Raw genomic sequence first — 17,500 nt, 5'->3', positions numbered from 1 at the left:
TGCTGTCCATAAAAGTCTTTAATGAATGGGTGAACGCTTCGTGGAATTACTGTGATTTTATGTTATTATTTTCATTTTTAACATTGTTGTTTCTTCAGTATTATTTGTATTCGTATTTATGTCAATATCATTATATTAGATAAAGTTTTTTTTATCTTTTTGTATGTAACTGAAGATCCAATTAGGCTGAAGGTCAGGTAGGAGCGAAGGTTCCCATTGGTCAATCAGGGTTAAAAGCGCAGGTAACTCAAGAGCCAATAAGGAAGGGGTTTATGTATTCAGAACCAATCAGGATAAAGCACATGCGACGTTGCCAACTATCCACTATTTCCTTCTCCTTTTCTCCTCTACCCTTCGCTTTTCCCCTCTCCCCCTCCTCTCTCCCCTCTCCTCTTCCTCTCTTCCACCCTCCCCTCTGAACCCCTCCCCCCTCTGTGACTCCCTCCCCTCCCCCCACTCTGTCAAGGACACACGTCCTGAGAAATCAATGACTATTACACATAATGTATATTTTAATTATAGATGAATTAGTTATGTTTAAGGTCAAGCGGAAGCTTTATACTGAGGCGGCGGGTAAATAATTGGTCAAAATATGATAATGTAATATTCTTATAATATATTTTTTTTACCCAGAACTTGACACAAATCGTGAAGTTTGGGGGTTTATAGAACTTGAATTAGAACATGATGCCATTTGTTGGTAGTTTGTTTCCACTATTATGTAACTTAGATTTGATTTATAGTAATTACAAGTCTTTAAACTTTGAATGTAACTATCTTCACATCAAGAAAGGAAACAGCTAATCAAATTAAGAATGTAAGGGAAGGTTGCACTTAGCTGTCGAAGAAGGCTCGACACAGTCTGAGATGGTGGCGTCCCTCATGACCTATTCTTAACTTTGCAGACGAGGAGTCACAATAGCGTGGCTGAAATATGTTGACCAGACCACACACTAGAAAGTGAAGGGACGACGACGTTTCGGTCCGTTCTGGACCATTCTCAAGTCGATTGTGAGAGTTGAGAATCGATTTGAGATTCGAATCCATTCTCAAGTCAACAATGGACTTGAGAATGGTCCAGGACAGACCAAAACGTCGTCGTCCCTTCACTTTCTAGTGTGTGGTCTGGTCAACATATTCTTACCTGCGTTTAGACGAACTCTTATGTTTACTTCTGTACGGATTTTGAGCGGAGTTGGAGTGCCTTAATGAATCGCCCCAGACGATTCGAACCCGGGTTGAGTTAAAGGTGGTGAGACAGTGAATGCCTCTCAGCCTGTCATTACTTGTGAGGAATGGTATCGTAACCTTCTTGGTCGGCTCCTGGGGACGTTTCTGGCCAGTGTACGCCTCTGTTGGTCTCTGGCCCTGTAAGTTTACGTCTGTGTGTGTGTGTGTGTGTGTGTGTGTGTGTGTGTGTGTGTGTGTGTGTGTGTGTATGTGTGTGTGTGTGTGTGTGTGTGTGTGTGTGTGTGCACTCGCATATATACATTGGTCTATATGAGCTTGCAAGACGAGTTTCAGATCCTTGATCAGGCCTGACAGGTCCGATCGCCTTGTGTAATTGCTCCCGATCCTCTTGTCTTATGCCAACTCTTGAAACTATGGATGGAATTAGCCATCTTCCCCCTCAGTTCATTCCACTTGCTAACAACTTTTGCACTTAAATGTTTAAACTCCGCGTGTCTTCGTGAATATCTACCGTCCACCCCTGTCTTGCCATCCTGCTCCCGCCCTAGTCGTGGACGGGAGAGACGGACGGCGTCACTATACTCTGGAACACCGTCGAGGACGGAACTTCTCTCTCCAATAGGAAGCGATTCTGCCTGTTAAAGAGATCGCCGAAGCTGATATTAATCGAGGTCGGAGTCCGAAAAGGCATTAGGCGACTGTCAGAGTGGACTTCGGAAGTGGCGAGCCGCAAGAAGCGGGTCTCTCGAGGCGGTAGTAGTCGACCTGTCTACCAGGGAGGAGGTCGTCCTACATGGTCGACGACCCACCAGCTGCGAGGGGAAACCCTGGAAGAGTGTAGCCTCCAGGGACGACCAACGTGAGAGTCTACAGTAAACCAAGAGTGTACCAGAGTGGCAAGCGTCAGGAACCCTTGATCGACTCCACGGTGAATTAACGAGGAAGATCGAAGATAATCAACCCGGAGTATGAGGACGAGCTGCCGTCCGTCCTGCCAACCACAATAATCAACTGGAGCAGGAACGACCAGACTCCAGTCCGTCAGCGGTAGAGCAATCACCGCCCCCCCTCCCCCTCTCCCCCCAGACCCCTTGTGCTGGGTGAATTATTATTGTACTCCTTTGATAGCGGAGTTTACTTTATTGAGTACTTGAGGAGTACACACACACACACACACACACACACACACACACACACACACACACACACACACACACACACACACACACACACACACACACACATATATAATATATTTTTGCTTGTATAAAACTATATATTACACATTTACACTTAAGTATAGTAACATGTTGATGTAGTAAACTTAATGTTACGCGGCCGGCCAAAGACAACCAGGAAGTGATACAGACAGTAACCTAACACATAAGTTTACTGAGAATTGACTTGCGCTAAAGTTTACCGCTAGTAAACAATGCCGTGATTTAATTTACTACCAGTGTACTAAATGAGAAGTTTTTACATTGTGGTGTCACAACAGATTATTACCTTACAGTAAGCAGGACCCGGGACACTGTTGAAGTTTACACTGTTGAAGTTTGAAGAGTGTTGCCAAACACAACGGTCAACAGAATTGTGTTGCCACAAGCGTATGTAAATATTGTCTGGGTAAAGGTGGGGAATGTTGACTACTGTGTATGTGTTAAGAGCCGAGTATGAACTCTACCAGGTGAGCTTACTGTGGGAGGAGGCGAGTACCACCATCTTGGGGTACCCTTGACGGCGGGTGAGTGGCGCTGGCCACCTTGACCACCCTGAAGGCCACCTTGACGACCCTGAAGGTCACGTTGACGACCCTGAAGGCCAGGTTGACGACCCTGAAGAGTGTGTTAGGTATTTGTCTGGTGAGGGCCACCCTGAAGGTGCAGAGCCTCGTGCACTGACGGTCGTGAGAACCCCGCGGCTCCGGGAACCTTCGGCTTTATTCCACTCCACACGGGGGCGGGGGCGTACGACCCCCCCGCTCCCCGTGTGCTGGGGTACCCCACGACGAGTAGTGAGGTACGACGGTCACTCCTCCAGCAGGAGGAGTGACCGCCGCGTCATAACACCCGCCCACTAAGCCAGTCCACAAGTGCCACAAACCCATTCGTATATTCCTCCGGTTAAGACCGAATATTTAGCGCGCCAACTGACTGCTGGCGTCCAAGACCGCCTCCGGCTGGCACACAGCCTCTGCACTAAATGTTCGCGGCATTGAAAGAAAAAACATACAAAAGTAGGTGTTTTTCTATGCATTTTTTTCCCCTGACAAAAAAAAAATACATTTGTCGCGATTATTTTTTTTTCTTTGATAAACAAACATCCAATATAACTTAAATATTTTTGGACGAGTTTGTTTTTTTGTATCAATCGACGTGTTTTCGCAAATTTCGTTTTTTATGTTATTAGAGAAGTCCAAATGATCAATTAAGAGATTCATCCAATGCATGAATTGTAAAGTAACGAGGCAATGAAGCAATACAATAGTTCATTAACGCAGTGATATAATTTAGCACAGCACGACCCCTGTGGCGGTGTGGTTGAAATTGAAATTGAAATAAGTTTATTGAGGTAAAATACACACAAAGGGATGAGGCAGCTCAAGCTATTCTCACCCCGTTCAGTACATCGTGTTAATACATACATATACACACATCACAAACAATAAACGTATTACCGAACATCACACACAGAGATCACACTAACGTGATGCATCAAATGAACAAATCCACAAGGGCCGTGACGAGGATTCGAACCTGCGTCGATTAAGCTCAGTCGATTAAGGCAGTGTCTGCGATGCTCCAGGACGCAGGTTCGAATCCTCGTCACGGCCCTTGTGGATTTGTTCATTTGTATTACCGAACATTCTGAGAGATAAACATATACATTTCCTCCTTTACACAAGTAGTATGGTAGTGGTGTGGTTAATGGCCACACACACCTGCTGGCCGCCCAGCTTTGTCAACACTACCTGAAGCTCCACGTGTTGCTGGCGGATTGGCACGTGTTGCTGGCGGATTGGAACAGGTTGCTGGTGGATTGGGACGTGCTGCCACTGGATTGATACGTGTCAGAGGCAAGAGAGAAGAAATGCTGGTATTCCATGTCGGTCTCTCCTCAAAGGAATTACTACGAGACAAGTAATTTCAGAGAATTTCCGGACTTGTGAGTTGCGTGAACTCGGCTCGCGGAACACGGCTCCCGGAACTCGGCTCCCGGAACACGGCTCCCGGAACACGGCTCGCGGAACACGGCTCCCGGAACTCGGCTCCCGGAACACGGCTCCCGGAACACGGCTCCCGGAACACGGCTAGCGGAACACGGCTCCCGGAACACGGCTAGCGGAACTCGGCTCCCGGAACACGGCTCGCGGAACACGGCTCCCGGAACTCGGCTAGCGGAACACGGCTCCCGGAACACGGCTAGCGGAACACGGCTCCCGGAACACGGCTCGCGGAACACGGCTCCCGGAACTCGGCTCCCGGAACACGGCTCCCGGAACACGGCTCGCGGAACACGGCTCCCGGAACTCGGCTCCCGGAACACGGCTCCCGGAACACGGCTCCCGGAACACGGCTCGCGGAACACGGCTCGCGGAACACGGCTCCCGGAACACGGCTCCCGGAACACGGCTCCCGGAACACGGCTCCCGGAACACGGCTCCCGGAACACGGCTTGCGGCTGAACACATACCTAATATGTGCTCTAGAATTACAGATGTCTGCTTAAACGATGCCAGTAATAGATTTTAGGAAGTTTGCGACTATATGCATCTTGTGCTGGGTGAACATCTTGAACAGAGTGAACATCGTGTTCAGAGTGAACATCTTGAACACACAGTTCAATATGAAAAGCTTATGGCCGCTGCGTCTAGGAACGGTACAAGTTAATAACGTAAAGTTAATTAAAACACTTTTACAACTAATATTTTATCCTTTTACAATTATTATTATTATTAGTATTTTCACGACTCGATAAATAATGTATTTTGTTTTAGCTTTATGTTAATTGAGTACGACGATTAATTAAGAACAATTTTAATGTTATTTGTTTGACTTATACATATATTAATTTTGTGTTTTTGAGGAATAATATATCAAGTATTATTACTGTTATCATTATCGCTGCCATTGTGTAAATGTATAATACATTTACTATTGTGCTACATTTACTGCTATTGTGTAAATGTATATTACAAAGGATTTTGTAAATGTATAAAGAGCATTTATATCTGGGTCATTATTTATTTTCAGTCCATTAATGTCTGCCTTCAATTGTTCATTGTAAAATACGAGATAATGATAGAGTATAATGCGCTTATTAATACTGAAATTATCATTAATCTTATTTCAATAGAATTTGTGTTTTTTTTCAAAATATTTGTTTTCGTTTCAATATGATTAGTATTGTTTCACAATGTTAAGCACTGACCGTATATTGTGTATGATGCCTGGAGCGTACCTGAAGCCGGTTTTCAGAGTTGCTCATCTCCCCAAGCTCGACCTGGGCTCATATTTGTCTTCTGATATCTTGATCTGCAAGACTGTTGCTTGTAGCGTCCCACAGGCCTTCGGACAAGTTGCTCTGGCACTTCTTTCAGGAACGTGTCTGAATGTAGTTTGGACACGTCTAATTGTATCTTGGACACGTCTGAATGTATCTTGGACACGTCTGAATGTAGCTTGGAGACTTCGTCTTGTTCCGGCAACATTTCTTACGTTGGGCTGAAGCTAAAGAGGCGGGGACGTTTTATAGTGCCTCTACACCTCTACTCTTCACTGCCTCTACACCTCTACTCTTCACTGCCTCTACACCTCTACTCTTCACTGCCTCTACACCTCTACTCTTCACTGCCTCTACACTTCTACTCTTCACTGCCTCTACATCTCTACTCTTCACTGCCTCTACACCTCTACTCTTCACTGCCTCTACATCTCTACTCTTCACTGCCTCTACATCTCTACTCTTCACTGCCTCTACATCTCTACTCTTCACTGCCTCTACACTTCTACTCTTCACTGCCTCTACATCTCTACTCTTCACTGCCTCTACACCTCTACTCTTCACTGCCTCTACACCTCTACTCTTCACTGCCTCTACACCTCTACTCTTCACTGCCTCTACACTTCTACTCTTCACTGCCTCTACATCTCTACTCTTCACTGCCTCTACACCTCTACTCTTCACTGCCTCTACATCTCTACTCTTCACTGCCTCTACATCTCTACTCTTCACTGCCTCTACATCTCTACTCTTCACTGCCTCTACACTTCTACTCTTCACTGCCTCTACACCTCTACTCTTCACTGCCTCTACACCTCTACTCTTCACTGCCTCTACACCTCTACTCTTTACTGCCTCTACTCCTCTACTCTTCACTGCCTCTACACCTCTACTCTTCACTGCCTCTACACCTCTACTCTTTACTGCCTCTACTCCTCTACTCTTCACTGCCTCTACATCTCTACTCTTCACTGCCTCTACATCTCTACTCTTCACTGCCTCTACACTTCTACTCTTCACTGCCTCTACACCTCTACTCTTCACTGCCTCTACACTTCTACTCTTTACTGCCTCTACTCCTCTACTCTTCACTGCCTCTACACCTCTACTCTTTACTGCCTCTACACCTCTACTCTTTACTGCCTCTACTCCTCTACTCTTCACTGCCTCTACACCTCTACTCTTTACTGCCTCTACTCCTCTACTCTTCACTGCCTCTACACCTCTACTCTTTACTGCCTCTACACCTCTACTCTTTACTGCCTCTACTCCTCTACTCTTCACTGCCTCTACACCTCTACTCTTCACTGCCTCTACTCCTCTACTCTTCACTGCCTCTACACCTCTACTCTTTACTGCCTCTACTCCTCTACTCTTTACTGCCTCTACACCTCTACTCTTCACTGCCTCTACTCCTCTACTCTTCACTGCCTCTACTCCTCTACTCTTTACTGCCTCTACTCCTCTACTCTTCACTGCCTCTACACCTCTACTCTTCACTGCCTCTACTCCTCTACTCTTTACTGCCTCTACTCCTCTACTCTTCACTGCCTCTACACCTCTACTCTTCACTGCCTCTACACCTCTACTCTTCACTGCCTCTACACCTCTACTCTTCACTGCCTCTACACCTCTACTCTTCACTGCCTCTACACCTCTACTCTTCACTGCCTCTACATCTCTACTCTTCACTGCCTCTACACCTCTACTCTTCACTGCCTCTACATCTCTACTCTTCACTGCCTCTACACTTCTACTCTTCACTGCCTCTACATCTCTACTCTTCACTGCCTCTACACCTCTACTCTTCACTGCCTCTACTCCTCTACTCTTCACTGCCTCTACACCTCTACTCTTCACTGCCTCTACACCTCTACTCTTCACTGCCTCTACATCTCTACTCTTCACTGCCTCTACACCTCTACTCTTCACTGCCTCTACTCCTCTACTCTTCACTGCCTCTACACCTCTACTCTTCACTGCCTCTATACTGCACTATAATGTCCGTGTATTTGATAGTCTAAACAAATTACTGTTAGTAGTGATATTTTCAACCCGTCCACCGAATTGACAGTACAATTTAATACTAAGTGTAATAAGTACACTTTCTTACTGTCATAAACAGTGCATAATTGCACTTATGGGGCTGTTACGTTTACCCAACCCCCTTCCCCGATTTAATTCTCCTCGTTTTCTGTTAAGACACTCAGAATTTTTGGCTTGTCTAAGATGTCCCTAAGTCCCCGTAGGTGTTCCTAAGCCACCAAAGTATATATTAGCCAATATAAATGATGCACTTACGTCCAGAGAAAGTGTGTACACACATTCACATCAGATCACTGTAAAGGGAAACTTAAGCCATTACTGTGTTGTTTGTTGAGAGACAAATTACTGCTAAGCAGTAGACTACTCTTAGTCTACTGCTCGCACCTCACTCTACTTACCTATTGTTTACTCCTCACAGCTGATGGGTATATTCCTTTGTTTACTGAGGTCAGCTGATGGGTATATTCCTTTGTTTACTGAGGTCAGCTGATGGGTATATTCCTTTGTTTACTGAGGTCAGCTGATGGGTATATTCCTTTGTTTACTGAGGTCAGCTGATGGGTATATTCCTTTGTTTACTCTTCACAGCTGATGGATATATTCCTTTGTTTACTCTTCACAGCTGATGGATATATTTCATTGTTTATTCGTCACAGCTGATGGATATATTTCATTGTTTACTCTTCACAGCTGATGGATATATTCCTTTGTTTACTCTTCACAGCTGATGGATATATTCCTTTGTTTACTCTTCACAGCTGATGGATATATTCCTTTGTTTACTCTTCACAGCTGATGGATATATTCCTTTGTTTACTCTTCACAGCTGATGGATATATTCCTTTGTTTACTCTTCACAGCTGATGGATATATTTCATTGTTTATTCGTCACAGCTGATGGGTATATTCCTTTGTTTACTGAGGTCAGCTGAGAGACCTGTAGCTCTGCTCACTGTTCTTAAGTGTGTGATAGATATAGTTGAGGAAGTGAGGCGCAGATGGAAGATATGATCGGCGCCTGGGTCTCCCTCACTCCATTTATTATCAGGAGTGAGAGTAACTGATGGATGGATGGATGGGTCGACCAGTGAAAGGTGATGAGACACTTGGAGTTGATTGTCCAGAGCGACAGTGATAATCAGAACCCCCCCCCTCATATCTCTCTCTCTCTCTCTCTCTCTCTCTCTCTCTCTCTCTCTCTTCTCTCTCTCTGGTGGAATAATAAATGGGAAATGAAAAAAAGGGATGAGGGAAGTATATCGCATATCGTCCCCTCCCTCATTTGTCTCCAACCTGTCTTGTGGATTTATACTTCCGGTGGGAGAAAGAGTGAGAGATAAACAGAGCGAGAGAGCGACATAACCCCTCACAGAGAGAGTCACAGCGCCCCAGAAGGCCACATCCAATGTTTACATATTGCTTCCAGGATGCATTTGCCAAATACGGAAGAGATCTCTGACGCACGTTTACCCAAGTGTATCTTGGGTATATCTATATATCTATATATTATATATATATATATTATATATGTGTGAGGGTGGATGTGACCAAGGTTCTAAGACAAACATGAGGAGACAGTTAAGACAGCAGCACTCCGCCTCGTCTCTATCTCCACCATGGGGTTTACCTCCTCTATCTCCACTCTAAATCAAAATGTGTTTACACCACCAGTGCATACTTTACCTGTCCCCATTTCTAAATCTAAAATTTGTTCGATTTTGAATCCAATGTTACCAGTTTTCACATTAGTTTTATCTGTTCTCTCTATATTTTATAGAATGTTATTAAATCACACACACACACACACACACACACACGCACACACACACACACACACACACACACACACACACACACACACACACACACGAGCTAAAACCACCCTAAATGCTAAAACTCCTATAAATAAACTATGAGGCAGTATATCGCGAGCATAGGCTTAGCTCGGTACATGCAAATAGAAATAAGAAACAAAATAGGCCTATGGGAGTCGTAGATCAGACCTTACATTAGACGTCCCACAGGTAGGAAGGCGCAGACCGAGAGCTTAAACTCTACCTTTGTACAAATAACAGGAGAATACACGTCCCCATACTTGTCTATCTCGTGTCTTCTTCCTGTCCCTCCTGTCTCTTTCTCTCCCTCCTGTCTCTTTCTCTCACTCCTGTCTCTTCCTATCCCTCCCGTCTCTCCCAGTCCCTCCTCTCTCTCCCAGTCCCTCCTGTCTCTCCCAGTCCCTCCTGTCTCTCCCAGTCCCTCCTGTCTCTCCCAGTCCCTCCTGTCTCTCCCAGTCCCTCCCGTCTCTCCCAGTCCCTCCTGTCTCTCCCAGTCCCTCCTGTCTCTCCCCGTTCCTCCTGTCTCTCCCAGTCCCTCCTGTCTCTCCCAGTCCCTCCTGTCTCTCCCAGTCCCTCCTGTCTCTCCCAGTCCCTCCCGTCTCTCCCAGTCCCTCCTGTCTCTCCCAGTCCCTCCTGTCTCTCCCAGTCCCTCCTGTCTCTCCCAGTCCCTCCTGTCTCTCCCAGTCCCTCCCGTCTCTCCCAGTCCCTCCTGTCTCTCCCAGTCCCTCCTGTCTCTCCCCGTTCCTCCTGTCTCTCCCAGTCCCTCCTGTCTCTCCCCGTTCCTCCTGTCTCTCCCAGTCCCTCCTGTCTCTCCCAGTCCCTCCTGTCTCTCCCAGTCCCTCCTGTCTCTCCCAGTCCCTCCTGTCTCTCCCAGTCCCTCCTGTCTCCCCCCGTTCCTCCTGTCTCTCCCAGTCCCTCCTGTCTCTCCCAGTCCCTCCTGTCTCTCCCAGTCCCTCCTGTCTCTCCCAGTCCCTCCTGTCTCTCCCAGTCCCTCCTGTCTCTCCCAGTCCCTCCTGTCTATCCCAGTCCCTCCTGTCTCTCCCAGTCCCTCCTGTCTCTCCCAGTCCCTCCTGTCTCTCCCAGTCCCTCCTGTCTCTCCCAGTCCCTCCTGTCTCTCCCAGTCCCTCCTGTCTATCCCAGTCCCTCCTGTCTCTCCCAGTCCCTCCTGTCTCTCCCAGTCCCTCCTGTCTCTCCCAGTCCCTCCTGTCTCTCCCAGTCCCTCCTGTCTCTCCCAGTCCCTCCTGTCTATCCCAGTCCCTCCTGTCTCTCCCAGTCCCTCCTGTCTCTCCCAGTCCCTCCTGTCTATCCCAGTCCCTCCTGTCTCTCCCAGTCCCTCCTGTCTATCCCTCTCTCTCTCCCTCCCGTCTCAGGCCCCACAATAACTCCTCCCTACCCCCTCTGACCTGACTGGACCAACATTGGGAAATCGACGGAAGGAAGACGCCCCGTTCTCCTTCAGACTTATAGCCAGAGATCGCCTGGGACCGGCCACATTACCATTATTTCCTTTACTGATTCTTACTGCTTTATTACTCGCAAGTTTGTGTTGGATTAGTCTTGCGGCGGTCTTTATTGGCTTGAAGAAAGTGATGCCATTTCAAGACCAGATTTATTGTTCTTAAGATGGCGTCTGTGGTGTGTTGGTCTACTACTAGTAGGTCAACTACGATCAGTAGATTGATCTACTACTAGTAGATCAGCTACGATCAGTAGATTGATCTACTAGTAGTAGATCAACTACGATCAGTAGATTGATCTACTACTAGTAGATCAACTACGATCAGTAGATTGATCTACTACTAGTAGATCAACTACGATCAGTAGATTGATCTACTACTAGTAGATCAACTACGATCAGTAGATTGATCTACTACTAGTAGGTCAATACTAGCTGAAGTAACAGTAGTCCTGCTAGTAGTTCCAGCTGTGTTAGCTCTATATAAGTAGTAATTCAGGTAGTTGTAGCCATAGTGGGGATATATTAGGAGAGCAGCAGCAGCAGCAGCGGTAGTCAGCTGTCGCAGTAATTGTAACTCGAGTAGTAGGAGAGACGATATAATTAACACAACAGCAGAACTAGCCACATCAATAGGCATAGCAGTAGCAATAGTAGCAGGCGTGGTAGTCTAGTAATGCTAGTAGTAGTAGTAGTAGTATTACTAGCAGAAACATGGCAGAAGTAGCACAAGCTCCAGTACCAGCATAAACAACAGGGGTAATAGCAAAACTGTTAACAGTAGCAACAGAAACATAAGTGCTAACAGTAGTGCTAACAATAGTAATAGAAAAAAATTAATTGCAGCAGCACAATCAATAGGCCTAATATTAGGCCAATTGATTTTATTAGGCCTATTATTTCCGCTGCTAATAGCAGAATCAATAGGCCTACATCAGAATCAATAGGTCTAATAGCAACGCAGAAACCCCATTCCAGTAGCTCATCGTCCATTACTAGTCTCGTTAACATATTACTTAACCCATTTAACAAACCATCACTACTTTAACCCATTATAAGGAACGTCATCCCGTCATATAACCCCATTCTAAACCTAACTTCACAATTCCTAAACCCAATTCAACACAAAACCTCCCCCTCCCCCCCCATCTCTAACCCTTCCAATTCCTAAACCCAATTCAACACAAAACCTCCCCCTCCCCCCCCCATCTCTAACCCTTCCAATTCCTAAACCCAATTCAACACAAAACCTTCCCCCCCCCATCTCTAACCCATTTTACACATTCATAAATGATGGATAAACCTGTTACAAGCTCGATATATCCCCATTAACCCATTACAAATATCATTACTGCCCATTACAAATCAAATTACTTAAGAGTGAACCACAGCCTCATCACTCGAATGAATTTTTTGTAATTTAAAATCCAATTAAAATGTTAATGCTGAAAATTAAAAAAAAATGATACCCATCACTGAGCAAAAAAAATAAAAATTCTGGAAACTCTGTATTGTATAATGTATTTTAAATGTATTTATGTGTTGTATTGATGCATTATTTCGTGTTGTAAAGTTGATTGTGACATAAATAATGTCCCTGTGGTGTAGATTGTGAGGGAGTGTTGTGTGAGGGACCTTAAGTCGACCAGACTGTGAGGGGAGTGTTGTATGAGGCACCTTAAGTTGACCAGACTGTGAGGGGAGTGTTGTATGAGGGTCCTTAAGTCGACCAGACTGTGAGGGGGTGTTATATGAGGGACCTTAAGTCGACCAGACTGTGGGGGGTGTTGTATGAGGCATTAAGTCGACCAGACTGTGGGGGGTGTTGTATGAGGAACCTTAAGTCGACCAGACTGTGAGGGAGTGTTGTGTGAGGCACCTTAAGTCGACCAGACTGTGAGGGGAGTGTTGTATGAGGCATTAAGTCGACCAGACTGTGAGAGGTGTTGTATGAGGAACTAAAGCCAAGTAGGTTGTGAGGGAGAGGCGGATGAACGGACATAACAAAGAGAATATTAACAAGATATTAAATATATCAACACATATTAGAACAGGAAACAATGCAAATATTGGATCAATTTAGATTTAGACAAGACCTGGGTTTGGTAAGCCAGGTCTTTCCTGGGTATTGGTTTGTTAATAGGAGTGTGGATCTGTGGCACCAACTATCGCGTTACGTAATAGACGTAGGAGCCCTTGATTGTTTCAAGCGAAGGTCAGACACGTATATGTGTAAGTTTGGGTGGATATAAATATAAGCTGCCTCGTATGAGCCAATAGACCTTCTGCAGTTACCTTTATTCTTATCTTCTTATGTGAGCTAGATTGTGAGGAAGTGTTTTATGAGGGACTTTAACTTAGCAATGTTGTGAGTGGTGAATGAGGTCATAAGAACATAACAATTAATGAAACTCCACAAGCCCTATTGTCTCATACGAGGCAGCTCCTATTTATATCCACCCAAACTCATTCATTAGACGTCTAACCTACGCTTGAAACAAGCAAGGGATGTCGAATCTATTTTAATACTCGGTAATTTGTTCCATAAAACAGCCACATTACGTCCAAACCAGTATTGACCCAGGTCTTTCCTGAACCTAAAGGAATCTAGACTCATGCAATTAATGTTCATTGATTCGTAACACATTAATTTGTCTAGTGATTCGTGTTCAATTTTCGTGATGATATATTTGAACACACTCTTGTTTCTTGTCCATTAGAGAGTATGGCGACCTAAACTGAACTGAGTAAATAATTACAATAGGAAACAAGCAACAAAAGACATATATATATATATATATATATATATATATATATATATATATATATATATATATATATATATATATATATATATATATATATATTAGTATATTTTGGTAGCAGTCTTTCCTGTAGACATATATTATTAAATATGACCGAAAAAGTAAGATTAATAATTCAATTATTAATCTTACTTTTTCGGTCATATTTAATAATATATATATATATATATATATATATATATATATATATATATATATATATATATGACCGCCATATACGTAAGGTCACTTATGTATGGTAACGTTCGTAAAATTATATATGTATGGCAAGAAACCTAAGCCCGTGGGTATGGCAACGAACATAAGTCCATACATGCATGTATGGCAACGAAGGTAAGTCCATACATGCATGTATGGCAACGAAGATAAGTCCATACAAGCATGTATGGCAACGAAGGTAAGTCCATACATGCATGTATGGCAACGAAGGTAAGTCCATACATGCATGTATGACAACGAAGGTAAGTCCATACATGCATGTATGGCAATGAAGGTAAGTCCATACAAGCATGTATGGCAACGAACGTAAGTCCATACATGCATGTATGGCAACGAAGGTAAGTTCATACATGCATGTATGGCAACGAAGGTAAGTCCATATATGCATGCATGACAACGAACGTAAGTCCATACATGCATGTATGGCAACGAAGGTAAACCCATGTATGTATAACTTAAATTTGTGTCAGTGCAGATACTTACAATATGGTTGCTTGAGCAGCACGGTGGACGGTGTGTGGTTGGCGGGTGAGGTGTGTGTGTGGGTGGGTGTGGGTGTGAGGCTCCACACATGCACAAACACAAACAAACACACAACTGCTGGTCGTAGGATGGAAGATTAAGCCATTTGACAAGACACGTCTTAACTATAGTCTTAAGGGCGAGTGTTGCTTTCGCTAGAGTTGGTGATATTTTAGAACAAGTTCATCTGAAAGAGAGAAAGCGAGGCTGTGAAGGTGGTTTGTTGTTTGTTTTTCAATACAAGTTGTGTGTGGGAGGGCGACACATGACTGGGCGAGGGAGAGCGACACGCACCGTCCTCCCACTCCCACTGTTGGAGAGACACTGACAGGGGTCCTGCTCTTACTCTCTCTCGTCCTCCTCCTTCCTCCCTCCCACTCCCTCTCTCCCACTAACTCACTCCTTCCTTCTTCCTCACTCCTTTTGTTACACTGATCTGTTGGTGGTGGTGCGATGACTTGTGGTGATGGGGGCGCTATGGTTGTGGTGGTTGTAATAGGAGCTGGTGGTGGTGGAGGTAACAATAGGCTGGTGTATCTGGGAGAGTGTTAAGGTGGGTGAGAGAGTACCTGTCAGGAAGGAAGCAGAGGGCCACAGTGAGAGCAGAGCCATCACAGTAGAGAGAGAGAGAGGTTACAAGTGAAGTGCCACAAGGGGCGGTTCTGGGGCCCACGTGGTTTCTGATACATGACACTGACCTGACCAACGAGAGGCGGGACCAAAGAACCAAAGCTCAACCCCCGCAAGCACAACTAGGTGAGTACAGAGGCAATTGCCTCCTCCATATCAATGTAGCAACCCGTTCTCCCACTTGCTTTTAGTCAATATTGGCTTATTTAATAAGTGCATATGTGACATACTAATTGATTGTGAATATTTTAATTTACCTTGAAAAGCTTCATAGAAAACACCGACCTCACCTAACCTTCTTAGTATGTTAAGATAAGCATGTTATTGCTTCTTAATTACAATTATTACTTAACCTATACCGCGTGCACACACACACACACCCGCTAACTCCATACACAGTTTCAAGTGTAGATATGATAGAGCCCAGTAGGCTCAGGAACCTGTACAACACACACACACACACACACACACACACACACACACACACACACACACACACACACACACACACACACACACACACACACCTACACATTACACACACACACACACCTACACATTACACACACACACACACACACACACACACACACACACACACACACACACACACACACACACAATTAAAGATCCTGCAAGTAATGCTGCGCCATTCACTTTTATGGCACTACTTACACCACAATCATGGCACCGTCCACTGGTGCCAACTTGAAGCCCATTATTATAATCACACGCGATATGAAAGTGCCGTAAATTCAGACTTTCCAGCCCATGAAGGCTAACTGGAGCGCCCAAACTTAGGCAAATGAGGCCTGCGAATTAGTCTTGGACCCTCTTTTATGCTATCGTGAAGGCCATTTAGCTAAGTCTCCCACTAAGACGGGCTGGGAGGAGGTGAAGGAGAGTAGCCATTTGCTAGGTGCTTGGAGGAGGGTCCTAGGACCAGCTGGTGCTTGGAGGAGGGTCCTAGGACCAGCTGGTGCTTGAAGGAGGGTCCTAGGACCAGCTGGTGCTTGAAGGAGGGTCCTAGGACCAGCTGGTGCTTGAAGGAGGGTCCTAGGACCAGCTGGTGCTTGAAGGGGGGTCCTAGGACCAGCTGGTGCTTAAAGGAGGGTCCTAGGACCAGCTGGTGCTTGGAATAGGGTCCTAGGACAAGCTGGTGCTTGGACCATGTGAACAACAGTGCCATAGGAGACCACTCTCCCTATTCAGTGCCCCGTCTCTCCCCGTCGCCTGGAACAAACAGTCGACTAGAACAAAAGAAAGAGGAACAATACAGAGAACAATAACATGAATGCAATCATGGGATGAGAACAGGCGGAGAGACTCAGGGTTCTCACCTCACAAGGATAAGGAAGATAAATAATGGACAAGTTTGCACTCGTGGCGGAGACTGAGAGAGTGAGAGAGACTGAGAGAGTGAGAGAGACTGAGTGAGAGTGAGTGAGAGTGAGACTGAGTGAGAGTGAGTGAGAGTGAGACTGAGTGAGAGTGAAAGAGACTGAGTGAGAGTGAGACTGAGTGAGAGTGAAAGAGACTGAGTGAGAGTGAGAGAGACTGAGTGAGAGTGAGAGAGACTGAGTGAGAGTGAGAGAGACTGAGAGATACTGAGTGAGAGTGAGAGAGACTGAGAGATACTGAGCGAGAGTGAGAGATACTGAGCGAGACTGAGAGAGACTGAGAGATACTGAGTGAGAGTGAGAGAGACTGAGACAGACAGAGAGTGAGACTGAGAGAGGCGGCGACCTGAGTGAAATATGGAGAAATTTCGTGTTGATTTTCTTGCGGGAGAATGAATTTTTGTCGTTGGTTAGGCTACGTTTTGTCGTTTCTGTGTTTTAGGGATTTCGTGTCGTCTCCTATACATGCGTGTGTGCGTGCTTGTCAAGCCATCAATATGTATATATGTGAACTGTCTGTGAGACTCGACCCACCGTAACTATGTAATTCTGTCCTGCATCAACCTCTTCCAAGCATGAACCTGTCCTCAGCCCGTCTAACAGCCTCATTAACAGTCGTAATCAAAGGACAAAGATTTCCAAAACACTTCCTCTTGATTTATAAATAATTTTCAATCCCAGCGTTCTCGAGGACCAGTCGAGGGAGGAGCGTGGTACACCTTGTTCCGTGCGCTGGCACCGTTCACAGTCCTGAACCTTGTGCGCTGGCACCGTTCACAGTCCTGAACCTTGTGCGCTGGCACCGTTCACAGTCCTGAACCTTGTGCGCTGGCACCGTTCACAGTCCTGAACCTTGTGCGCTGGCACCGTTCA

General features: G+C 45.4%; 2 protein-coding genes across 2 annotated transcripts in view; both read right to left on the bottom strand.

The window, feature by feature from the left end:
- Nucleotides 1-15,391, bottom strand: part of LOC123750768 (LHFPL tetraspan subfamily member 7 protein) — a 66,336-nt gene extending 50,945 nt beyond the window's left edge. The window contains exon 1 of the mRNA XM_069335486.1: nucleotides 14,559-15,391. The gene's annotated coding sequence lies outside the window, so the exon portion shown is untranslated. The remainder of the gene's footprint in view (nucleotides 1-14,558) is intronic.
- The window catches only part of LOC138370774 (uncharacterized), a 183,011-nt gene continuing 171,451 nt past the window's right edge, over nucleotides 5,941-17,500 (bottom strand). The window contains exon 2 of the mRNA XM_069335374.1: nucleotides 5,941-7,689. Within this exon, the coding sequence (XP_069191475.1) occupies nucleotides 5,941-7,689 (1,749 nt within the window). The remainder of the gene's footprint in view (nucleotides 7,690-17,500) is intronic.

This window comes from Procambarus clarkii, chromosome 33 (assembly GCF_040958095.1).
Source record: "Procambarus clarkii isolate CNS0578487 chromosome 33, FALCON_Pclarkii_2.0, whole genome shotgun sequence".
NCBI classification, from domain to species: Eukaryota; Metazoa; Arthropoda; class Malacostraca; order Decapoda; family Cambaridae; genus Procambarus; species Procambarus clarkii.
Note: the sequence above shows the minus strand (reverse complement) of the source record. Positions and strands in the feature narration are given on the sequence as shown.